Below are 23887 nucleotides of genomic sequence, written 5' to 3' on the forward strand. Positions count from 1 at the left end.
TGCTGGCTCAGTAGTTTTAATTGAATTTATTTTGAACATACAAGTGCAAATAATGAAAATTAAATACATGTGAGAGTTTATTGATTAATTACGGACTATTGGTTCCACGTTCCAGTTGTTGTACGTAATATACACGTTTGATCCTTCACCTTGCTGAATGATTCGTGTCCGTTGTAAAACCGTCGGTGCAGATGATACCCGCTCCGTCCTCAGGAGAACAGATGTTTGTACAGTTTGCGGATCTGAGACATTTGCAGTCCATACATGAGAGGATTGAGGAGAGGCTGGATGAGAAGAAAATATAGAGACAGGATCGCCCGCAGCATCCTGGGAACACTGCTCATATCAAACCTGCTCTGAAGGATCTCAAAGCAACAGCCGAAAGAGAAGTTGAGAAGAGAGACCAGGTGGGGGGTGCAGGTACTGACGGCCTTCTGCCGTGTCTGCCTACAGCCAGAAAAACACACCTGAAGAATTTTCATGTAGGAGAAAAGGATGGGAACCAGAGGAACCACCACAGTCAACACGATACCGAACAGGCCATAAATGTTGTTGATTCTGGTGTCGGAGCATGCCAACTTTACCACAAGGTAGTTATGACAGTACAAACTATTGATGAGGTTTCTACAGAGCGCTAATCTCATGTTCAAGGATAAAGTTATCAAAAATTTCACAAAGGAATAAAACCACAAAGCTGCGATCCAGACGAATGCCCTGTGACACGTCATCCGTGTGTGATACTGCAGAGGGTGACAGATGGCCAGGTATCTGTCGTACGACATGACAGCTAAGTTCATATATTCGATGGCTCCATACGTGTAGACACAGAAGATCTGCAGGAAGCAGAAGGAGGCCGAGACGGTGTGAACGTCTGAGAGGATCTGCAGCAGCAGGAAGGGAAACAAGGCTGTGCTGCCGTACAGCTCGTTCACAAACAGGCTGCACAGCAACACGTACATGGGCTCGTGGAGACTTCTGTTCATGCAGATCACAACAATGAGCGACACATTGACAACAACAACAACAACATAAAGCAACCCAGTCAAGAGAAAATACAAATACCTCAAATTACCAACAGGGAAATAAGCTCCCAGAGTGAAATAGAACACCGAGGTGGAGTTAAGCATCACTGCTAAAGGTGTAAATGAAGCATGATGACAGGAGTGGACTCACATGAGAGCTGTGTGATCTTTATACCATCTAGTCCTTGAGCCCACCTGGCGGTCACACCTACTGGCCCACAGTGACATCATCAGTCTGCACAGGAAAACAGTGTGCACATCAACAGGTCATCAGGTAGAGGAACCACAACCACATTTTCCCCAGACCAGTAAAGCAAAAAATTACCACAGATTCACACACAGGCCCATCAACCCACAAATGTGCACTGGGCGAGGCCAGAGCCAGACCCAAATGTAGTAGGTCCCCGATGTGCACTAGTAGAAGCCACAGGTCAAGGAGCCAGCGACATCTGCTGACACCTTAGCAGATAACCCTAACATAGAGGGCAATCAAGGGAAAGTCCCAGACCCACATAGCTCATCCTTTTCCCCACAACCACAGACCATACCTTTCATCTCAACCTTCTCACACAGAACCACAACCTTACAGTGCATTATCAAACAAATCTTCTTCACCATATTGCAGCAACACCCATCCTCCCACAACCATAAAATCATCTCAGCACACAGAAAAAGCAGAAGTCGCATTTCCATACTCACCACATCCAAATTCTCCGATCATACCATCACACCCCGACTCAAACACAGCCAACATTATCAAAACCGAAAATTCATGCAAAAGGCATACACCGGTACAGGGTTCCCCACACTAGGCCTCACTCACAGCCGCTCCACTAATGTCGTCTACATCATCACATGTACCCTCTGCCACAAACACTACACAGGTGAAGCCCAAAACTTTATACACACCCGCCTGACACAACACCTTTACAATATAGCAGGAGGTCGACTCGGCACCCCCCTAGACCAGCACTTTCAGGAACACCCGGTCAGCCACCTCATCATCTCGGGGCTTGAAACCAACAACTGCTGGACAGTGGGACAAAGGAGGAGAGTGGAACAGATATGGGTTAACAAATTAGGCACAATTATACCAAATGGCCTCAACGACCATTCTTAGAACCACCCTCCCCAGTCATCTCAAATAATTTAATATTTCTTATAAATCTAACCTGTCTCTTTTATTTATTTATTTTCTTTCCTATTCTTATCACACATTTTTTATTTATTTAAAATTGGTTTAACCTCCAATCAAATTTGAAATAAAAGATTTCCTTTCGAATAAAACATTTTTAACCCTCCACCTTGTTTTATTGTCAGTCAACTTAATAAAAATCCTCTCACCCTTTTATTGGTTCATTGATGTCTGCCTGGGAGAGCCTGCTCTCATCTCTCTCCTTGGCCCTACCTGGTCTTGAACTTTGACCTCCAGTGGGAAGGGACCCTGACCTCCACACTCTGCCATCATACCGATCAGTGGTCTAGTGCAAAGAAAGTTTCAAACCAAACCCTGAACCCCAACCCTAACACTAACGCTAACCCTAACCCTAATAATTAAGATACCTACCCTAACCCCAACCTTACCTAACCCTAAACCCCAACCCAACCCAACTCTAACCATAACCTCAACCCTAACACTAAAGCTAACCCTAATCCCAACCCCTAACCCTAATCGATGGCTCGATGGCAAGCGCCTGGTGGCCAGGCCTACATCCATGGGGCCCGGCCGGGCCCAGCCGGGCCCAGCCCGAACCAGCTATGTGGACACTCCCGTCTCCAGTGGACCCACCACCCGCAGGGGGTGCATGAAGGGTCCGGTGCAGTGTGGATTGGGCGGCGGACCAAGGCGGGGGCCTTGGCGGTCCGATCATCGGTTATGGAAATTGGCTTTTGGAACATGGAACGTCACCTCACTGGCGGGGAAAGAGCTGGAGCTTGTGGGGGAGGTTGAGCGTTACCGACTAGATATGGTCGGCCTCACCTCCACACATAACATCAGCTCAGGAACCCAAGTCCTTGAGGGGTTGGATACTCTTCTACGCTGGAGTTGCTCAGGGAGAGAGACGGAGAGCGGGGGTGGGCTTTTTGCTTGCCCCCAGACTCTCTAGTTCAACGTTGGGGTTCTCACGGTCGAGCGAAAGGGTTGCTTCCCTGTGCCTTCGGGTCGGGGAACGGGTTCTGACGGTTGTTTGTGCGTATGCACCAAACAATAGTTCAGAGTACCCGCCCTTTTTGGAGGACCTAGGACGGACGCTGGACAGTGTCCCAACTGGGGACTCCATCGTGCTGCTGGGAGACTTCAACGCTCACGTGGGCAACGACAGTGTGACCTGGAAAGGCGTGATTGGGAGGAACGGTCTGCCCGATCAGAACCAGAGTGGTGTTCAGTTATTGGACTTCTGTGCTAGTGGCAGTTTGGCCATAACTAACACTATGTTCGAACATAAGGTTGTTCATCGGTGCTCTTGGCACCATGACGGCCTGGGCCGTAGGTCAATGATTGACTTCATAGTCATGTCAGCTGATCTGCGGCTATGTTTTGGACACTCGGGTGAAGTGAGGAGCAGAGCTGTCAACTGATCACTACCTGGTGGTGAGTTGGATCAGGTGGGGGGGGGAGCCACCGCGTGGACCTGGCAGGCCCAAACGCTTAGTGAGGGTCTGTTGGGAACGCTTGGTGGAGGAACCCCTCAGGCTTGTCTTCAACTCCCACCTCCGACAGAGCTTTGATCGGGTTCCGAGGGCGGTAGGGGACATTGAGGCTGAATGGGCCATGTTGGTCGTGGCGGTAATACCCGTACCCGATGGTGGACACCAGAGGTGAGAGGAGCCATCAGGCTGAAGAAAGAGGCCTACAGGTCATGGCTGGTCTGTGGGTCTCCGGAAGCAGCTGACCGGTACTGTCCTGGTTGACACGCCTCTGCAACATTGCGTGGACATCGGGGACAGTGCCCTTGGACTGGCAGACCAGCGTGGTGGTTCCTATTTTTAAGAGTGGGGACCAGAGGGTGTGTTCCAACTATAGGGGGATCACACTCCTCAGCCTCCCTGGGAAAGTCTATGCCAGGGTGCTGGAAAAGAGGATTAGACTGATAGTTGAACCTCTGATCGAGGAGGAACAACGCGGGTTTCGCCCCGGTTGTGGAACCACGGATGAGCTCTTTACCCTTGCTGGGGTGCTTGAGGGGAGTCGGGAGTTTGCCCAACCAGTCCACATGTGCTTTGTGGACTTGGAAAAGGCCTATGACCGGGTCCCCAGGAGCATCCTGTGGGGGGTGCTCTGGGGGTATGGGGTGGAAGGTCCCTTGATAAGGGCCGTCCAGTCCCTGTACCAAAGGAGCAGGAGTTTGGTCTGGATAGCCGGTTGTAAGTCGGACTCGTTCCCAGTGAGGGTTGGACTCCGCCAGGGCTGCCCTTTGTCACCGGTTCTGTTCATAACTTTTATGGACAGAATTTCTAGGCGCAGCCGGGGAGTGGAGGGTGTCGAGTTCGGTGGGCGGAAGATCTCATTGCTGCTTTTTGCGGATGACGTAGTTCTTCTGGCGCCATCGAGCAGAGACCTCCAACAAATGCTGGGACGGTTCGCAACCGAGTGTGAAGCGGCAGGGATGCGGATCAGCACCTCCAAGTCAGAGTCCATGGTCTTTGCTCGGAAAAAGGTAGAGTGCCTTCTCCGGGTTGGGGAGGAGGTCCTGCCCCAGGTGGAGGAGTTCAAGTATCTCGGGATCTTATTGACGAGTGAGGGCAGGATGGAACGGGAGATCAACAGGCGGATCGGAGCGGCGTCAGCAGTGATGCGGGCGCTAAATCGATCCGTCATGGTAATGAAGGAGCTGAGCCGGAAGGCAAAGCTCTCGATCTACCGGTCGATCTACGTCCCAGTCCTCACCTATGGCCATCAACGCTGGGTGATGACCGAAAGAACGAGATCGCGGACACAAGCGGCTGAAATGAGTTTCCTCCGCAGGGTGGCCGGGCTCAGCCTTAGAGATAGGGTGAGAAGCTCGGACATCTGGGAGGAGCTCGGAGTAGAACCGCTGCTCCTCCACATCGAGAGGGTTAGGGTTAGTTGGGGTGCATCGGGCATCTGGCTAGGATGCCTTCCGGACGCCTCCCTTTAGAGGTGTTCCGGACATGTCCCACCGGGAGGAGGCCTAGGGGCTGGCCCAGGGCGAGGTGGAGAGATTACATCTCTCGTCTGGCTTGGGAGCGGCTGAGAGTTCCCCCGGAAGAACTGATGGAAGTGGCCGGGGAGAGGGCTGTCTTGGCACCCTCCTGAAGCTGCTGCCCCCGTGACCTGGATCCGGATAAGCAGCAGAAAACTAAATGAAACGAAACGGACTGATGTTGTGGTTCTGACTGATGTGGTCCAAACCCAGACTTTCATCATTGATTATTAGCAGAATGCTTCAGATTTGTACAGAACTACCCTCTCATGTCTAGATTATTATATGAAAGTCAGATGATATTATGATGATATAAATACCAAGAACTGCTTTTCCACTGGTTTTAAATAGGTTAAAACTGATCGAGGACCAAGACAGTAAAAATAACAAGAGATTTTACATTGAATTAAACTGTGATAATGTGATGTGTGAATGTTCCCAGTCTTCAATTATTTGTTCATATTCAAAGAGACACACCCGAGTTTCAAAACTCTACTAATTTGAGTTTGATTTAATGACTAAAATTGTTGTTGATGAGAAACCTCTACAGGTGATTTGCAGGACAGTGGATGAGGACAGGTGAATCCATTTATTGGAAGTGATGACAGCACTGAGCAACACAGGATTCTGCTGGCTCAGCAGTTTTGATTGAATCTTTTTTGAACATACAAGTGCAAATAATGAAAATTAAATACATGTGAGAGTTTATTGATTAATTAAGGACTTTTGGTTCCACGTTCCAGTTGTTGTACGTAATATACACGTTTGATCCTTCACCTTGCTGAATGATTCGTGTCCGTTGTAAAACCGTCGGTGCAGATGATACCCGCTCCGTCCTCAGGAGAACAGATGTTTGTACAGTTTGCGGATCTGAGACATTTGCAGTCCATACATGAGAGGATTGAGGAGAGGCTGGATGAGAAGAAAATATAGAGACAGGATCGCCCGCAGCATCCTGGGAACACTGCTCATATCAAACCTGCTCTGAAGGATCTCAAAGCAACAGCCGAAAGAGAAGTTGAGAAGAGAGACCAGGTGGGGGGTGCAGGTACTGACGGCCTTCTGCCGTGTCTGCCTACAGCCAGAAAAACACACCTGAAGAATTTTCATGTAGGAGAAAAGGATGGGAACCAGAGGAACCACCACAGACACCACGATACCGAACAGGCCATAAATGTTGTTGATTCTGGTGTCGGAGCATGCCAACTTCACCACAAGGTAGTTCTGACAGTACAAACTATTGATGAGGTTTCTGCAGAGCGCTAATCTCATGTTCAAGGATAAAGTTATCAAAAATTTCACAACGGAATAAAACCACAAAGCTGCGATCCAGACGAATGCCCTGTGACACGTCATCCGTGTGTGATACTGCAGAGGGTGACAGATGGCCAGGTATCTGTCGTACGACATGACAGCTAAGTTCATATATTCGATGGCTCCATACGTGTAGACACAGAAGATCTGCAGGAAGCAGAAGGAGGCCGAGACGGTGTGAACGTCTGAGAGGATCTGCAGCAGCAGGAAGGGAAACAAGGCTGTGCTGCCGTACAGCTCGTTCACAAACAGGCTGCACAGCAACACGTACATGGGCTCGTGGAGACTTCTGTTCATGCAGATCACAACAATGAGCGACACATTGACAACAACAACAACAACATAAAGCAACCCAGTCAACAGAAAATACAAATACCTCAAATTACCAAACGGAAAATAAGCTCCGAGAATGAAATAGAACACCGAGGTGGAGTTAAGCATCACTGCTAAAGGTGTAAATGTAGCATGATGACAGGAGTGGACTCACATGAGAGCTGTGTGATCTTTATACCATCTAGTCCTTGAGCCCACCTGGCGGTCACACCTACTGGCCCACAGTGACATCATCAGTCTGCACAGGAAAACAGTGTGCACATCAACAGGTCATCAGGTAGATCAGGGGTGTCCAAACTTTTTTCACCGAGGGCCAAATACATAAAAATATAGGAGGGGCTGGGCCACTTACAAGAAATTAGGTATATAGCCTCAACTTTAGTGTATTAAAGTTAGAAAAATCAATTAAAAGTGGTCAAATATGTTATATTGTTGAATATAATTAAAGACAAAACTGCCTTCATAACAGCTTTCCATAAATGGATCTTTACTGAGTGATTCAGAAAAAGCTTTGGTAGCTCATTCCCAGAACAGCAGCCTCAGATTTCTTCTTAGGAGATTTACAGGACAGAGAAAAAACAATAAAGGGGAAAATGAAACTGGTAGATTTCAAGCTTGTTATTTAAGTTATTAGGTTTAGGAGCACACCTAATAACGTTCACTTGAAATGGTTATCAACATTAACAGACTGAACTGGACGTGGGTATAAATTTAGTAAAATATTCTGGTGAGTATCAGCTGGGTATGTAAATCGGGTCATCAAGCTCTGGTCCTGGTGTTAAAACTAAGAAGTCCAATACACTCAAGCAAAAGTTGAAGTACGGGCCATATTCTATTCTATTTATAAAATGTCTTGCGGGCCAATTAAAAATGGACAAAGGGCCACAGTTGGCCCGCGGGCCGTAGATTGGACACCCCTGAGGTAGAGGAACCACAACCACATTTTCCCCAGACCAGTAAAGCAAAAAATAACCACAGATTCACACACAGGCCCATCAACCCACAAATGTGCACTGGGAGAGGCCAGAGCCAGACCCAAATGTAGTAGGTCCCCAATGTGCACTAGTAGAAGCCACAGGTCAAGGAGCCAACGAGAGGTAAGCAAACCGCCTGATAACTAACTAGCTGAATCTAACTAGCTGGACAAGCTTGACTCAGGAAGAAGCTGGGGACCAAAGGGTGCAGGATGACTGTAGATCACAGCTGAGGGTGAGATGAGTCAAAGAGTACACACAAAGCTCTAGGAGATCTGAGGTATTCCATGAAATCACCCAGAGCTCCACACATTCCAGCATTGAAGGTTTTTAGACAGTGATGTGCTACCTCTAATGAGCAGAATCTGGAATAGAGCACCAAGATGGGTGGATGGAGGGATGGGTGGAGGGATGGGTGGATGGGTGGGTGGGTGGATGGATGGAGGGATGGATGGATGGATGTAGGGATGGGTGGGTGGATGGATGGATGGATGGATGGATGGGTGGGTGGGTGGATGTAGGGAGGGATGGATGGATGGAGGGATGGGTGGATGGATGGAGGGATGGGTGGATGGGGAGCTGGTCCAGCCTCAGGTTCTGGGGGAACCAGGTGATGGACCTCAACAAGATCAAGACGTGTTGAGGAACCAGACATGGTCACTCTGAAAATCAAGATGTTGATGTGGTGAAAACGGTCACGTGATCAAACTTGCATCACTTGCGTTTGGGGTGGATGCAGGTTTAGATGTTTAGCTCATCCTCTCGTTAGGGTGGACACACAACTTCAGACATGGTCTGAGGGGACGTTGTCATGGCTGCAGTCCTCTGAAGAATGGTTAAACCAAACAGTGCTGATTGGTCCCAAAGGTTCGCAGCTCCGTTCTAATTTGGTTCAGAGGGAGTTTGTTGAATCAGCAGCTGATGGACAAACATGTTGTCGACCTGAGGTGACCTTTGAACTTCTCTGTCATGTCCACCATCCTACACCCGATGACCCTGATGACCCCGCCCAACCGTTCAAATATTAGACCGTAACAGACTGAAACTGACCCACAAACACGACTGACGATACGATACGAAGGATTCAACTTTGTGGGTCTGTTTGATCGTCCCACATTTGTGAAAACTGGACCGTTGTCCAGTGGTGTCAACCTGCTTATAGTCCAGAATGTTCTGGAGGTCCACCAGCACGGCTTCATACATTACAGAAGCAAAACATCACAAAAGTTATGCAAATTTGCGATTCCAAAGGTTATTCCCAGGTCTTTATTCACTGTGAGATGTGAAGTGATGCGGTCACACAGTGTGGTGCCTGTATTGACATTCTTTTACAAGGGTCAAAGTTCACCCACCGTCAGATCAAGTCATTTCCAGCTCCGTTGGACAGATTTAGTTTGTTGCACAGTTCAAAACTTCAGGATTAAGGAGGCCAGCTCTTTTCCCTAAGGATCTGATGTTCCCTCACTCTTGCCTTTAACCAGCAGTCTTGAACGTTTGTTACCTCTGCGATAAAAATGAAAGAGCAGTTCGCAGCTGCACGCTAGCTTTGGCCTACGGATTCTTTGCTACGTGCTCAGTCCTGGTCCTGGACCCGATTCTTGTCTACCTCTCTGCATTGATCTTGTAACGGAGGACAAAATAAGCAAGAAGCCTCAAAGCGAAGAAGAAGATTACAAGGATGATGAAGTCCAGGTAGAGTTTGGCATCGAGCATGTCCAGTTCCTTCAGGATAGCATCAGACCTCTGGAAGTGGCACGTGTCATCCTCATCACAGTGGAGATCCATGCGATCCAGACCATAGATGGAAAGGATTACCCCCTCAAACCCATACCTGGAAGAGGATACAAGAGGCCGCAGATGTGATAAACGCACTGGTTATACTGGGACACACGTGGACTGGCTTAATACCTCACGTAGGAGATGTAGGATATCCACTGCAGGTACCAAGGAATGGTGTTAAAGCTGACGAAGAACCCTGAGAACAGCAGGACCGGTATTGCTGTGACCGGACCTACAAATGTCGCCACCTGCAGGACACACAAACACAAATCATCCGGGAGGAGGCATTCGGAGAGCTTCTCCAACTGTCAGGTTCTGGGTGGTCTGCAGGTGACCCTCGTAACTGCAGTTAGGGAGCAGGAAGTGACATCATGCCGCAGTTTGGTGTTATCTGTGGGTGTTCCAGCCCATCAAATCCAGAAGAAAACAAACAGAATCTCGTGCCGCATCCCAAAAGTAGAAGTTAGAATAAAAACTCCAGTGGGCCAAGGCCAAACAGGCAGCAAGTCTCCCCAAATGAAACGACTTCCCTTTTGTGTTTGATTTTGATGCTGTTTATCTCTAGACGCCATCTTTTTTAGTGCCTTTACCACTAAATAGTTGTCGGTTCTTGGTCTCGTAGTATCCTAGTAATAAATCAAATCAAATCAAATCAATCTTTATTTATATAGCGTCTTATACACTCAAAATTGTCTCTAGACCCTCTCCAGAATCCCAGGGCCTGACCCCAGACAAGCAACAGTGGCAGGAAAAACTCCCCTTTAACAGGAAGAAACCTTGAGCAGGACCAGGCTCATGTAGGGGGACCCTCCTGCTGATGGGGGGGCTGGGTCTGGCCTCCGTTTGTCTCTCTGTGTCTCTCCTCCATTTGTCTCTCTGTGTCTCTCCTCCGTTTGTCTCTGTGTCTCTCCTCCGTTTGTCTCTCTGTGTCTCTCCTCCGTTTGTCTCCATCTCTGTCTCTCCTTAATTTGTCTCTCTGTCTCTCCTCCGTTTGTCTCTCTGTGTCTCTCCTCCATTTGTCTCTCTGTGTCTCTCCTCCATTTGTCTCTCTGTGTCTCTCCTCCGTTTGTCTCTCTGTGTCTCTCCTCCATTTGTCTCTCTGTGTCTCTCCTCCATTTGTCTCTCTGTGTCTCTCCTCCGTTTGTCTCTCTGTGTCTCTCCTCCATTTGTCTCTCTGTGTCTCTCCTCCATTTGTCTCTCTGTGTCTCTCCTCCATTTGTCTCTCTGTGTCTCTCCTCCATTTGTCTCTCTGTGTCTCTCCTCCGTTTGTCTCTCTGTGTCTCTCCTCCATTTGTCTCTCTGTGTCTCTCCTCCATTTGTCTCTGTGTCTCTCCTCCATTTGTCTCTCTCTGTCTCTCCTCCGTTTGTCTCTCTGTGTCTCTCCTCCGCTTGTCTCTCTGTGTCTCTCCTCCGCTTGTCTCTCTGTGTCTCTCCTCCGCTTGTCTCTCTGTGTCTCTCCTCCATTTGTCTCTCTGTGTCTCTCCTCCGCTTGTCTCTCTGTGTCTCTCCTCCGCTTGTCTCTCTGTGTCTCTCCTCCATTTGTCTCTCTGTGTCTCTCCTCCATTTGTCTCTCTGTCTCTCTGTGTCTCTCCTCCATTTGTCTCTCTGTGTCTCTCCTCTGTTTGTCTCTCTGTGTCTCTCCTCCGTTTGTCTCTATGTGTCTCTCCTCTGTTTGTCTCTCTGTGTCTCTCCTCCGTTTGTCTCTATGTGTCTCTCCTCCGTTTGTCTCTCTGTGTCTCTCCTCTGTTTGTCTCTCTGTCTCTCCTCCGCTTGTCTCTCTGTGTCTCTCCTCTGTTTGTCTCTCTGTGTCTCTCCTCTGTTTGTCTCTCTGTGTCTGGCCTCCGTTTGTCTCTCTGTGTCTCTCCTCTGTTTGTCTCTCTGTGTCTCTCCTCCGTTTGTCTCTCTGTGTCTCTCCTCTGTTTGTCTCTCTGTGTCTCTCCTCCATTTGTCTCTCTGTGTCTCTCCTCCGTTTGTCTCTCTGTGTCTCTCCTCCGTTTGTCTCTCTGTGTCTCTCCTCCGTTTGTCTCTCTGTGTCTCTCCTCCATTTGTCTCTCTGTGTCTCTCCTCCGTTTGTCTCTCTGTGTCTCTCCTCTGTTTGTCTCTCTGTGTCTGGCCTCCGTTTGTCTCTCTGTGTCTGGCCTGGTCTGTCCTGTGCCTCCAAACTAGATCTGAGTCGGGAGACTCAAATGTCTTCGGTGTGTTTGGCTCATTAACAGCGGGAGTGGAATCATGTGCCACAGGTGAGTGTTCAGGTGTTCAGACCTGCAGTGAGGTGGAGGCAGCTCCGATCAGAAGGCCCAGACTCTGAGCCACTAGAGAGGTGAGGACCCCCAAAGACAGGAAGAGGAGGAAGCGCACAGCGTCGGGGGGCTGAGCCGTCATCCAGTACACCACGCTGCAGTACACCACAGGAAAGATCACCTGTGCACGCAGAGGGAACCACAGACGTCAGGAGACAGGACATGAACAGCACCGGCGCTACACAACACAGGTGTCACCTGGAAGGGGACGTCCGCCATGGTTTTAGCCAAGTAGTACGCCTTCAGACTGTACCAGTAGTTCAGGTGTTCCCTCAGGAAAACTCCCATCTCCAGAGGAACTGAGGGGTTAAAGGTCACATCGACAAGTGTCCTCATGCACCAGCCAGTGCACGTGGGCGCTGGAACGAGCATGAACTCACAGGTGAGAACGGTGGGCATCAGCGCAGCAAACATGAGGAACAACATGGAGAAGAAGAGGAACCCCGAGTTACTCAGAACCTTCTTGGCCTCATTGCCGATGCCCAGATACAACAAACCAATGAGGACACCGATACCGATGTGGGAGAAGATCCTCAGGTGGGTCAGCACCTGCACAGCCCCGACATCGGGTCACACGTGTGTTACAGTGTTGTGCGCTCTGTTTGTGTTGTGTTGCGTGTTGTGTGTTGTGTTGCGTGTTGTGTTGCGTGTTGTGTTGTGTGTTGTGTTGCGTGTTGTGTTGCGTGTTGTGTTGCGTGTGTTGTGTTGCGTGTTGTGTTGCGTGTTGTGTTGCGTGTGTTGTGTTGCGTGTGTTGTGTTGCGTGTTGTGTTGCGTGTTGTGTTGCGTGTTGTGTTGCGTGTGTTGTGTTGCGTGTGTTGTGTGTTGTGTTGCGTGTTGTGTTGTGTGTTGTGTGTGTTGTGTTGTGTTGCGTGTTGTGTTGCGTGTTGTGTGTGTTGTGTTGCGTGTTGTGTTGCGTGTGTTGTGTGTTGTGTTGCGTGTTGTGTTGTGTGTTGTGTGTTGTGTTGCGTGTTGTGTTGCGTGTTGTGTTGTATGTTGTGTGTTGTGTTGCGTGTTGTGTTGCGTGTGTTGTGTTGCGTGTTGTGTTGCGTTTGTGTGTTGTGTGTGTTGTGTGTTGTGTTGCGTGTTGTGTGTTGTGTTGCGTGTTGTGTTGCGTGTGTTGTGTGTTGTGTTGCGTGTGCTGTGTTGCGTGTCGTGTTGCGTGCTGTGTTGCGTGTCGTGTTGCGTGCTGTGTTGCGTGTCGTGTTGCGTGCTGTGTTGCGTGTCGTCTTGCGTGCTGTGTTGCGTGTCGTGTTGCGTGCTGTGTTGCGTGCCGTCTTGCGTGCCGTGTTGCGTGCTGTGTTGCGTGCTGTGTTGCGTGCTGTGTTGCGAGCTGTGTCGTGTTGCGTGCTGTGTTGCGTGCTGTGTTGCGTGCTGTGTTGCGTGCTGTGTTGCGTGTTGTGTTGCGTGCTGTGTTGCGTGCTGTGTTGCGTGCTGTGTTGCGAGCTGTGTCGTGTTGCGTGCTGTGTTGCGTGTTGTGTTGCGTGCTGTGTTGCGAGCTGTGTCGTGTTGCGTGCTGTGTTGCGTGTTGTGTTGCGTGCTGTGTTGCGAGCTGTGTCGTGTTGCGTGCTGTGTTTGCGTGCTGTGTTGCGAGCTGTGTCGTGTTGCGTGCTGTGTTGCGTGCTGTGTTGCGTGCTGTGTTACGTGCTGTGTTGCGTGCTGTGTTGCGTGCTGTGTTGCGTGCTGTGTTGCGTGCTGTGTTGCGAGCTGTGTCGTGTTGCGTGCTGTGTTGCGTGCTGTGTTGCGTGCTGTGTTGCGAGCTGTGTCGTGTTGCGTGCTGTGTTGCGTGCTGTGTTGCGTGCTGTGTTGCGTGCTGTGTTGCGTGCTGTGTTGCGTGCTGTGTTGCGTGTTGTGTTGCGTGCTGTGTTGCAAGCTGTGTCGTGTTACGTGCTGTGTTGCGTGCTGTGTTGCGAGCTGTGTCGTGTTGCGTGCTGTGTTGCGTGCTGTGTTGCGTGCTGTGTTGCGAGCTGTGTCGTGTTGCGTGCTGTGTTGCGTGCTGTGTTGCGTGCTGTGTTACGTGCTGTGTTGCGTGCTGTGTTGCGTGCTGTGTTGCGTGCTGTGTTGCGTGCTGTGTCGTGTTGCGTGCTGTGTTGCGTGCTGTGTTGCGTGCTGTGTTGCGTGCTGTGTTGCGTGCTGTGTTGCGTGCTGTGTTGCGTGCTGTGTTGCGAGCTGTGTCGTGTTACGTGCTGTATTGCGTGCTGTGTTGCGTGCTGTGTTGCGTGCTGTGTTGCGTGCTGTGTTGCGAGCTGTGTCGTGTTGCGTGCTGTGTTGCGTGCTGTGTTGCGTGCTGTGTTGCGTGCTGTGTTGCGTGCTGTGTTGCGAGCTGTGTCGTGTTGCGTGCTGTGTTGCGTGCTGTGTTGCGTGCTGTGTTGCGTGCTGTGTTACGTGCTGTGTTGCGTGCTGTGTTGCGTGCTGTGTTGCGTGCTGTGTTGCGTGCTGTGTTGCGTGCTGTGTTGCGAGCTGTGTCGTGTTACGTGCTGTATTGCGTGCTGTGTTGCGAGCTGTGTTGCGAGCTGTGTCGTGTTACGTGCTGTGTTGCGTGTGTTGTGTGTTGTGTTGCGTGTTGTGTTGTGTGTTGTGTGTTGTGTTGCGTGTTGTGTTGCGTGTTGTGTTGTATGTTGTGTGTTGTGTTGCGTGTTGTGTTGCGTGTGTTGTGTTGCGTGTTGTGTTGCGTTTTGTGTGTTGTGTGTGTTGTGTGTTGTGTTGCGTGTTGTGTGTTGTGTTGCGTGTTGTGTTGCGTGTGTTGTGTGTTGTGTTGCGTGTGCTGTGTTGCGTGTCGTGTTGCGTGCTGTGTTGCGTGTCGTGTTGCGTGCTGTGTTGCGTGTCGTGTTGCGTGCTGTGTTGCGTGTCGTCTTGCGTGCTGTGTTGCGTGTCGTGTTGCGTGCTGTGTTGCGTGCCGTCTTGCGTGCCGTGTTGCGTGCTGTGTTGCGTGCTGTGTTGCGTGCTGTGTTGCGAGCTGTGTCGTGTTGCGTGCTGTGTTGCGTGCTGTGTTGCGTGCTGTGTTGCGTGCTGTGTTGCGTGTCGTGTTGCGTGCTGTGTTGCGTGCTGTGTTGCGTGCTGTGTTGCGAGCTGTGTCGTGTTGCGTGCTGTGTTGCGTGTTGTGTTGCGTGCTGTGTTGCGAGCTGTGTCGTGTTGCGTGCTGTGTTGCGTGTTGTGTTGCGTGCTGTGTTGCGAGCTGTGTCGTGTTGCGTGCTGTGTTGCGTGCTGTGTTGCGAGCTGTGTCGTGTTGCGTGCTGTGTTGCGTGCTGTGTTGCGTGCTGTGTTACGTGCTGTGTTGCGTGCTGTGTTGCGTGCTGTGTTGCGTGCTGTGTTGCGTGCTGTGTTGCGAGCTGTGTCGTGTTGCGTGCTGTGTTGCGTGCTGTGTTGCGTGCTGTGTTGCGAGCTGTGTCGTGTTGCGTGCTGTGTTGCGTGCTGTGTTGCGTGCTGTGTTGCGTGCTGTGTTGCGTGCTGTGTTGCGTGCTGTGTTGCGTGTTGTGTTGCGTGCTGTGTTGCAAGCTGTGTCGTGTTACGTGCTGTGTTGCGTGCTGTGTTGCGAGCTGTGTCGTGTTGCGTGCTGTGTTGCGTGCTGTGTTGCGTGCTGTGTTGCGAGCTGTGTCGTGTTGCGTGCTGTGTTGCGTGCTGTGTTGCGTGCTGTGTTACGTGCTGTGTTGCGTGCTGTGTTGCGTGCTGTGTTGCGTGCTGTGTTGCGTGCTGTGTCGTGTTGCGTGCTGTGTTGCGTGTTGTGTGTGTTGTGTTGCGTGTTGTGTTGCGTGTGTTGTGTGTTGTGTTGCGTGTTGTGTTGTGTGTTGTGTGTTGTGTTGCGTGTTGTGTTGCGTGTGTTGTGTGTTGTGTTGCGTGTTGTGTTGTGTGTTGTGTGTGTTGTGTTGTGTTGCGTGTTGTGTTGCGTGTTGTGTGTGTTGTGTTGCGTGTTGTGTTGCGTGTGTTGTGTGTTGTGTTGCGTGTTGTGTTGTGTGTTGTGTGTTGTGTTGCGTGTTGTGTTGCGTGTTGTGTTGTATGTTGTGTGTTGTGTTGCGTGTTGTGTTGCGTGTGTTGTGTTGCGTGTTGTGTTGCGTTTTGTGTGTTGTGTGTGTGTGTGTTGTGTTGCGTGTTGTGTGTTGTGTTGCGTGTTGTGTTGCGTGTGTTGTGTGTTGTGTTGCGTGTGCTGTGTTGCGTGTCGTGTTGCGTGCTGTGTTGCGTGTCGTGTTGCGTGCTGTGTTGCGTGTCGTGTTGCGTGCTGTGTTGCGTGTCGTCTTGCGTGCTGTGTTGCGTGTCGTGTTGCGTGCTGTGTTGCGTGCCGTCTTGCGTGCCGTGTTGCGTGCTGTGTTGCGTGCTGTGTTGCGTGCTGTGTTGCGAGCTGTGTCGTGTTGCGTGCTGTGTTGCGTGCTGTGTTGCGTGCTGTGTTGCGTGCTGTGTTGCGTGTCGTGTTGCGTGCTGTGTTGCGTGCTGTGTTGCGTGCTGTGTTGCGAGCTGTGTCGTGTTGCGTGCTGTGTTGCGTGTTGTGTTGCGTGCTGTGTTGCGAGCTGTGTCGTGTTGCGTGCTGTGTTGCGTGTTGTGTTGCGTGCTGTGTTGCGAGCTGTGTCGTGTTGCGTGCTGTGTTGCGTGCTGTGTTGCGAGCTGTGTCGTGTTGCGTGCTGTGTTGCGTGCTGTGTTGCGTGCTGTGTTACGTGCTGTGTTGCGTGCTGTGTTGCGTGCTGTGTTGCGTGCTGTGTTGCGTGCTGTGTTGCGAGCTGTGTCGTGTTGCGTGCTGTGTTGCGTGCTGTGTTGCGTGCTGTGTTGCGAGCTGTGTCGTGTTGCGTGCTGTGTTGCGTGCTGTGTTGCGTGCTGTGTTGCGTGCTGTGTTACGTGCTGTGTTGCGTGCTGTGTTGCGTGTTGTGTTGCGTGCTGTGTTGCAAGCTGTGTCGTGTTACGTGCTGTGTTGCGTGCTGTGTTGCGAGCTGTGTCGTGTTGCGTGCTGTGTTGCGTGCTGTGTTGCGTGCTGTGTTGCGAGCTGTGTCGTGTTGCGTGCTGTGTTGCGTGCTGTGTTGCGTGCTGTGTTGCGTGCTGTGTTGCGTGCTGTGTTGCGTGCTGTGTTGCGTGCTGTGTTGCGTGCTGTGTCGTGTTGCGTGCTGTGTTGCGTGCTGTGTTACGTGCTGTGTTGCGTGCTGTGTTGCGTGCTGTGTTGCGTGCTGTGTTGCGTGCTGTGTTGCGAGCTGTGTCGTGTTACGTGCTGTATTGCGTGCTGTGTTGCGTGCTGTGTTGCGTGCTGTGTTGCGTGCTGTGTTGCGAGCTGTGTCGTGTTGCGTGCTGTGTTGCGTGCTGTGTTGCGTGCTGTGTTGCGTGCTGTGTTGCGTGCTGTGTTGCGAGCTGTGTCGTGTTGCGTGCTGTGTTGCGTGCTGTGTTGCGTGCTGTGTTGCGTGCTGTGTTACGTGCTGTGTTGCGTGCTGTGTTGCGTGCTGTGTTGCGTGCTGTGTTGCGTGCTGTGTTGCGTGCTGTGTTGCGAGCTGTGTCGTGTTACGTGCTGTATTGCGTGCTGTGTTGCGAGCTGTGTTGCGAGCTGTGTCGTGTTACGTGCTGTGTTGCGTGCTGTGTTGCGTGCTGTGTTGCGTGCTGTGTTGCGAGCTGTGTCGTGTTGCGTGCTGTGTTGCGTGCTGTGTTGCGTGCTGTGTTGCGTGCTGTGTTGCGTGCTGTGTTGCGTGCTGTGTTGCGTGCTGTGTTGCGTGTGTCTCACAGAGTCTCGTAGGATGCTCAGGAACGTGCGGTGGAACAGGATGCAGAACTGCGTCTTGCAGCTAGCAGAGAAGCTGTGGCAGCCTTCAGACACGTTCTCCTGTCACACAAACACACCTTCAGCTCAACGTTCTGCAGAACCTCCAGAACTCCTGGTTGGACGCAGCAGCACCAGGACGCTGCAGCGCCTCAGGAGTCACCTCGTCTGTGCGCTGCCACAGGAGGGGGAGGGGCTTGGCGTCACCGTTGGACTCTGCCTGCTGGTCTTTTTGAACCGCCTTCACTAAGTGGACCATCTGGTCTCCGTACTCTCCAGACGCCACTTCCATCACTGCCACCAAGTCACATGACAGGAAGTGATCAGTGTTAGATGCACTTGAGCGGCGGCTGTGTACATTTTTAAGACAAAGATCAAGAACACGCCGTTAACATCAGTTCATTTAAAACGTTTAAAAAAGAGCGATGACGGAAACGTGTCACAGATCCAATCAGATCACATTTGGCGGGTGCTAAGATGCCACCTCGTCATGGTGCATCAGGGTGTCCTGGGGGCCCCAGTCAGGCCAGGTAAACTGGTCCTGATCATACTCAAAGACCAGGAGACTCGGTCCCCCGTGGGGACACGAGTCATACAGTGTTCCAGCCCTGAACTTCCAGCCTTCTGCTGGTATGGAGGCTCCATCCTCTCGGCTGTGGGCCCATCCTTGGTCACCACGCCAGGATCTGTGCTGGTGGATCTCTGCTGCCCCAGGGTGAGCGCAGCCTCGTCCTGGAGGCTAGGGTTAGAGTTAGGGTTAGAGGGTTAGGGTTAGGGTTAGAGGGTTAGGGTTAGGGTTAGAGGGTTAGGGTTAGGGTTAGGGTTAGAGGGTTAGGGTTAGGGTTAGAGGTTAGGGTTAGGGTTAGGGTTAGGGTTAGGGTTAGGGTTAGGGTTAGGGTTAGGGTTAGGGTTAGGGTTAGGGTTAGGGTTAGAGTTTAGGGTTAGGGTTAGAGGGTTAGGGTTAGGGTTAGAGGGTTAGGGTTAGAGGGTTAGGGTTAGGGTTAGGGTTAGAGGGTTAGGGTTAGAGGGTTAGGGTTAGGGTTAGAGGGTTAGGGTTAGAGGGTTAGGGTTAGGGTTAGAGGGTTAGAGTTAGGGTTAGAGGGTTAGAGTTAGGGTTAGAGGGTTAGGGTTAGGGTTAGAGGGTTAGGGTTAGGGTTAGGGTTATGGGGTTAGGGTTAGAGTTTAGGGTTAGGGTTAGAGTCTTAGGGTTATGGGGTTAGGGTTAGAGTTTAGGGTTAGGGTTAGAGGGTTAGGGTTAGGGTTAGGGTTAGAGGGTTAGGGTTAGGGTTAGGGTTAGGGTTAGAGGGTTAGGGTTAGGGTTAGAGGGTTAGGGTTAGGGTTATGGGGTTAGGGTTAGAGTTTAGGGTTAGGGTTAGAGTCTTAGGGTTATGGGGTTAGGGTTAGAGTTTAGGGTTAGGGTTAGAGGGTTAGGGTTATGGGGTTAGAGTTAGAGTTAGAGTTAGAGTTAGAGTTTAGGGTTAGGGTTAGAGGGTTAGAGTTAGGGTTAGAGGGTTAGGGTTAGAGTTAGGGTTAGGGTTAGAGTCTTAGGGTTATGGGGTTAGGGTTAGAGTTTAGGGTTAGGGTTAGAGGGTTAGGGTTAGGGTTAGAGGGTTAGGGTTAGAAGGTTAGAGGGTTAGGGGGTTAGAGGGTTAGGGTTAGAGGGTTAGGGTTACGGTTAGAGTTTAGGGTTAGGGTTAGAGGGTTAGGGTTAGGGTTAGAGGGTTAGGGTTAGAGGGTTAGGGGGTTAGGGTTAGGGTTAGAGGGTTAGGGTTAGAGTTTTAGGGTTAGGGTTAGGGTTAGAGGGTTAGGGTTAGAGGGTTAGGGGGTTAGGGTTAGGGTTAGAGGGTTAGGGTTAGAGTTTTAGGGTTAGGGTTAGGGCTGAGGTAGCTAACAGCGAGCCAAGTGGCCTTCAGACTTAATGTTTACTGGCAAGGCTGGGACCTTGGACACCCCAGTCCAAAAGAGCTAGCACGCTTAGCAAAGCTCTCTGTGGACCGCTGCATTAGTTGGGGGGCTACTGGGTTTATGTACTAGTTAAACTGGAGTCCTTCTGTCTGCTAGCACAGAAAGGTCACACAGAAGTAGGAACACGGCAGCTGTGGTTCAGGTCACATGTTTCAGTTCTTACCAAAGTCAGCAGGGTTGTGGTAGGTGGGGCAGTTGAGTCCAAGTTCCCTCAGGTACGGAACCAGAGCAGAGACCCGTCCTCTGTAGATACACTGACCCTGACTCAGCACATACAGCTAAGACATGTGATGATGTCATCAATGAGGGTCACAGTGAGTCAGCACACATTGAATTTATCAGAGACCTGACTGATGTGGACCAAAAGGTGGCCTTCTATCTCCTGGACCGCGTGGCCAAAGTTAGCGTTTGTGAAGTGAAGCATCTACAGAATTGGTGTCAAACTCTGGCCCGTGGGCCAAATTTGGCCCACGAAACCATCCCAACTGACTATTAGAGCTGGTCCTCTGGTATTGTATTTAATATATATACATCAAAAGGTTCCCTGTTATAGCTGGAGAAAGATTTTTTTCAATAAATATCAATGTTGGCCTGTGAATTTGAATTTTGGACCACTGGGTATTTGAGTTTGACATCTCTGATCTACAGGATTTATTCCAGGCTGTTGAACAGGCATTAAGACTGGACATCTGGTCCAGAACGTAGCTGGTCCAGGACACAGCTGGTCCAGAGTAGAACCAGGAAAAGAGACCACATTAGTCCAGCATTGGCTCCCTGTCACATCCTGACTAGATGTTCTTGGTCTCGCAGCCTCTTATTTCAATGAAGGCTTAGCAAGTCGTCTCGGAGCAAAAGGTTCTGCTCAGAAACTGCTGCAACCTTTAAAGCTCAGCCAACACTTCAGTTCAACCTTCCAAAACATAAACATGGGTCCTGAATCTGTTCTGATCAGACCCGACGGGGAGCAGCACCTGTGTGTCACTGGTTCTGACCTTGTCGAACAGTTCGAAGAGTTTGGCGCTGGGTTGATGGATGGTGCAGACCACCGTCCGCCCTCCCTGAGCCAGAGCTTTGAGCAGCGAGACCACCTGGAAGCACGACGAGCTGTCCAGGCCACTGAAACACACAAAGTCCTGCACATCACACAGGGTCCAGGATCCGGTTCTCCTTCCCATCACGTCTGCAGGGAAACAGGAAACGAGGTGCAGCTTCCTCACCTGGTCGGCTCATCGAAGAACATGACGGGGGGATTGTTGACCAGCTCCAGAGCGATGGCCAGTCTCTTCACCTGACCCCCTGACAGGTGACACGTTCTGGTGTGAACACACTCCAGCAGCCCCAGAGCCACCAGGATCTCCTGGACCTGAACACACACACACACACACACACACACACACACACACACGTGCCCACAGTCATAATGCTTGTTTACCCTGTCAGAGCGGAACAGGAAGTGGTCTGACGTAAACCTCACCATCTTCCTGCGAGCTGCACTTTTCTCCTGTAGCTTCAGGTTGGCTGAAACCTGCAGAAAATAATTAACACAACAGAAACGCTACAAGGTCGCAGGTCACATGACCGGAGCAGCAGCCCCTGTTAGCCAGCCTATAACCGCCCAAATCTTTGTCATCTTTGTAAAGCACGAGTTTAGTTTAAAGCATTTGGAAGGTTAGCTAACAACATTAGCTTCAGGCTAAATGTAGAATTAGACTCAGACAAATGAACTCAAATACATTTTGCATTGACTCTTAATCCTGAATCCACATTCAAGTTTTTACTCCCTGATTGGAAGTGTTTGTGTCAGCATTAGCGTAGCCGCGGTGCTGCTACCATCATGGCCTCCTGTACAGTCAGGTGAGGCAGCAACATGTCGTCCTGCATGATGTAGCAAGAAACCTTCCGGAAGGAGCGCAGGTCTCTGGGAAGACCGTTGATCAGGATCTCCCCCTTCATCCCCGTCTCCCTGCAAACAGAACCAGACCAGCCTGAGACCAGAACACCACAGAACCAGACCAGCCTGAGACCAGAACACCACAGAACCAGACCAGCCTGAGACCAGCCTGAGACCAGCCTGAGACCAGAACACCACAGAACCAGACCAGCCTGAGACCAGAACACCACAGAACCAGACCAGCCTGAGACCAGAACACCACAGAACCAGACCAGCCTGAGACCAGAACACCACAGAACCAGACCAGCCTGAGACCAGCCTGAGACCAGAACACCACAGAACCAGACCAGCCTGAGACCAGCCTGAGACCAGAACACCACAGAACCAGACCAGCCTGAGACCAGCCTGAGACCAGAACACCACAGAACCAGACCAGCCTGAGACCAGAACACCACAGAACCAGACCAGCCTGAGACAGCCTGAGACCAGAACACCCAGACCTAGGACCAGCCTGAGACCAGAACACCACAGAACCAGACCAGCCTGAGACCAGAACACCACAGAACCAGACCAGCCTGAGACCAGCCTGAGACCAGAACACCACAGAACCAGACCAGCCTGAGACCAGAACACCACAGAACCAGACCAGCCTGAGACCAGCCTGAGACCAGAACACCACAGAACCAGACCAGCCTGAGACCAGAACACCACAGAACCAGACCAGCCTGAGACCAGCCTGAGACCAGAACACCACAGAACCAGACCAGCCTGAGACCAGAACACCACAGAACCAGACCAGCCTGAGACCAGCCTGAGACCAGAACACCACAGAACCAGACCAGCCTGAGACCAGCCTGAGACCAGAACACCACAGAACCAGACCAGCCTGAGACCAGCCTGAGACCAGAACACCACAGAACCAGACCAGCCTGAGACCAGAACACCACAGAACCAGACCAGCCTGAGACCAGCCTGAGACCAGAACACCACAGAACCAGACCAGCCTGAGACCAGAACACCACAGAACCAGACCAGCCTGAGACCAGCCTGAGACCAGAACACCACAGAACCAGACCAGCCTGAGACCAGAACACCACAGAACCAGACCAGCCTGAGACCAGCCTGAGACCAGAACACCACAGAACCAGACCAGCCTGAGACCAGAAACACCACAGAACCAGACCAGCCTGAGACCAGCCTGAGACCAGAACACCACAGAACCAGACCAGCCTGAGACCAGAACACCACAGAACCAGACCAGCCTGAGACCAGCCTGAGACCAGAACACCACAGAACCAGACCAGCCTGAGACTAGAACACCACAGAACCAGACCAGCCTGAGACCAGAACACCACAGAACCAGACCAGCCTGAGACCAGAACACCACAGAACCAGACCAGCCTGAGACCAGCCTGAGACCAGAACACCACAGAACCAGACCAGCCTGAGACCAGAACACCACAGAACCAGACCAGCCTGAGACCAGCCTGAGACCAGAACACCACAGAACCAGACCAGCCTGAGACCAGCCTGAGACCAGAACACCACAGAACCAGACCAGCCTGAGACCAGAACACCACAGAACCAGACCAGCCTGAGACCAGCCTGAGACCAGAACACCACAGAACCTGACCAGCCTGAGACTAGAACACCACAGAACCTGACCAGCCTGAGACCAGCCTGAGACCAGAACACCACAGAACCTGACCAGCCTGAGACTAGAACACCACAGAACCAGACCAGCCTGAGACCAGCCTGAGACCAGAACACCACAGAACCAGACCAGCCTGAGACCAGCCTGAGACCAGAACACCACAGAACCAGACCAGCCTGAGACCAGAACACCACAGAACCTGACCAGCCTGAGACCAGCCTGAGACCAGCCTGAGACTAGAACACCACAGAACCAGACCAGCCTGAGACCAGAACCCAAAGACCAGCCTGAGACCAGAACACCCCGAACCAGACCAGCCCGGACCAGCCTGAGACCAGAACACCACAGAACCTGACCAGCCCTGAGACCAGCCTGAGACCAGAACACCACAGAACCAGACCAGCCTGAGACCAGAACACCACAGAACCAGACCAGCCTGAGACCAGCCTGAGACCAGAACACCACAGAACCAGACCAGCCTGAGACCAGAACACCACAGAACCAGACCAGCCTGAGACCAGCCTGAGACCAGAACACCACAGAACCAGACCAGCCTGAGACCAGCCTGAGACCAGAAACACCACAGAACCAGACCAGCCTGAGACCAGAACACCACAGAACCAGACCAGCCTGAGACCAGCCTGAGACCAGAACACCACAGAACCAGACCAGCCTGAGACCAGAACACCCACAGAACCAGACCAGCCTGAGACCAGCCTGAGACCAGAACACCACAGAACCAGACCAGCCTGAGACCAGCCTGAGACCA

The 23887-nt window shown here is 51.4% G+C and overlaps 3 protein-coding genes across 3 annotated transcripts in view; all 3 read right to left on the reverse strand.

Annotated features, from left to right (window-relative positions):
• LOC115251550 (putative gustatory receptor clone PTE03) lies at window positions 1–1127 on the reverse strand. The gene has a single exon (XM_029844172.1). The coding sequence runs from the start codon at window positions 1125–1127 to the stop codon at window positions 210–212; it is 918 nt and encodes a 305-aa protein (XP_029700032.1). The 3' UTR covers window positions 1–209.
• A 4422-nt stretch (window positions 1128–5549) lies between these two features.
• On the reverse strand, window positions 5550–7365 carry LOC101064952 (olfactory receptor 10A3). Its single transcript, XM_011617978.2, has one exon. It carries the CDS (start codon window positions 6941–6943, stop codon window positions 6026–6028), a length of 918 nt encoding a protein of 305 aa, XP_011616280.2. The 5' UTR covers window positions 6944–7365; the 3' UTR covers window positions 5550–6025.
• Window positions 7366–8339: 974 nt separating this feature from the next.
• The window catches only part of abcg1 (ATP-binding cassette, sub-family G (WHITE), member 1), a 21179-nt gene continuing 5631 nt past the window's right edge, over window positions 8340–23887 (reverse strand). The window contains exons 3-14 of the mRNA XM_029844213.1: window positions 21404–21536; window positions 21048–21098; window positions 20791–20936; window positions 20566–20689; window positions 19737–19851; window positions 17772–17902; window positions 17573–17671; window positions 12269–12437; window positions 12087–12187; window positions 11851–12009; window positions 9718–9836; window positions 8340–9640 (exon numbers count right to left, since the gene is read on the reverse strand). Coding sequence (XP_029700073.1) covers window positions 9412–9640; window positions 9718–9836; window positions 11851–12009; window positions 12087–12187; window positions 12269–12437; window positions 17573–17671; window positions 17772–17902; window positions 19737–19851; window positions 20566–20689; window positions 20791–20936; window positions 21048–21098; window positions 21404–21536 — 1576 coding nt within the window. The 3' untranslated portion in view covers window positions 8340–9411. The remainder of the gene's footprint in view (window positions 9641–9717; window positions 9837–11850; window positions 12010–12086; window positions 12188–12268; window positions 12438–17572; window positions 17672–17771; window positions 17903–19736; window positions 19852–20565; window positions 20690–20790; window positions 20937–21047; window positions 21099–21403; window positions 21537–23887) is intronic.

The sequence above is a fragment of the Takifugu rubripes genome, chromosome 11, assembly GCF_901000725.2.
Source record: "Takifugu rubripes chromosome 11, fTakRub1.2, whole genome shotgun sequence".
Classification (NCBI taxonomy): Eukaryota; Metazoa; Chordata; class Actinopteri; order Tetraodontiformes; family Tetraodontidae; genus Takifugu; species Takifugu rubripes.

What these genes read in the sequence shown, in the direction of transcription:
- LOC101064952 (XM_011617978.2), bottom strand. Translation starts at nt 6,943, where the DNA reads ATGCTTAACTCCACCTCGGTGTTCTATTTCATTCTCGGAGCTTATTTT.
- LOC115251550 (XM_029844172.1), bottom strand. Translation starts at nt 1,127, where the DNA reads ATGCTTAACTCCACCTCGGTGTTCTATTTCACTCTGGGAGCTTATTTC.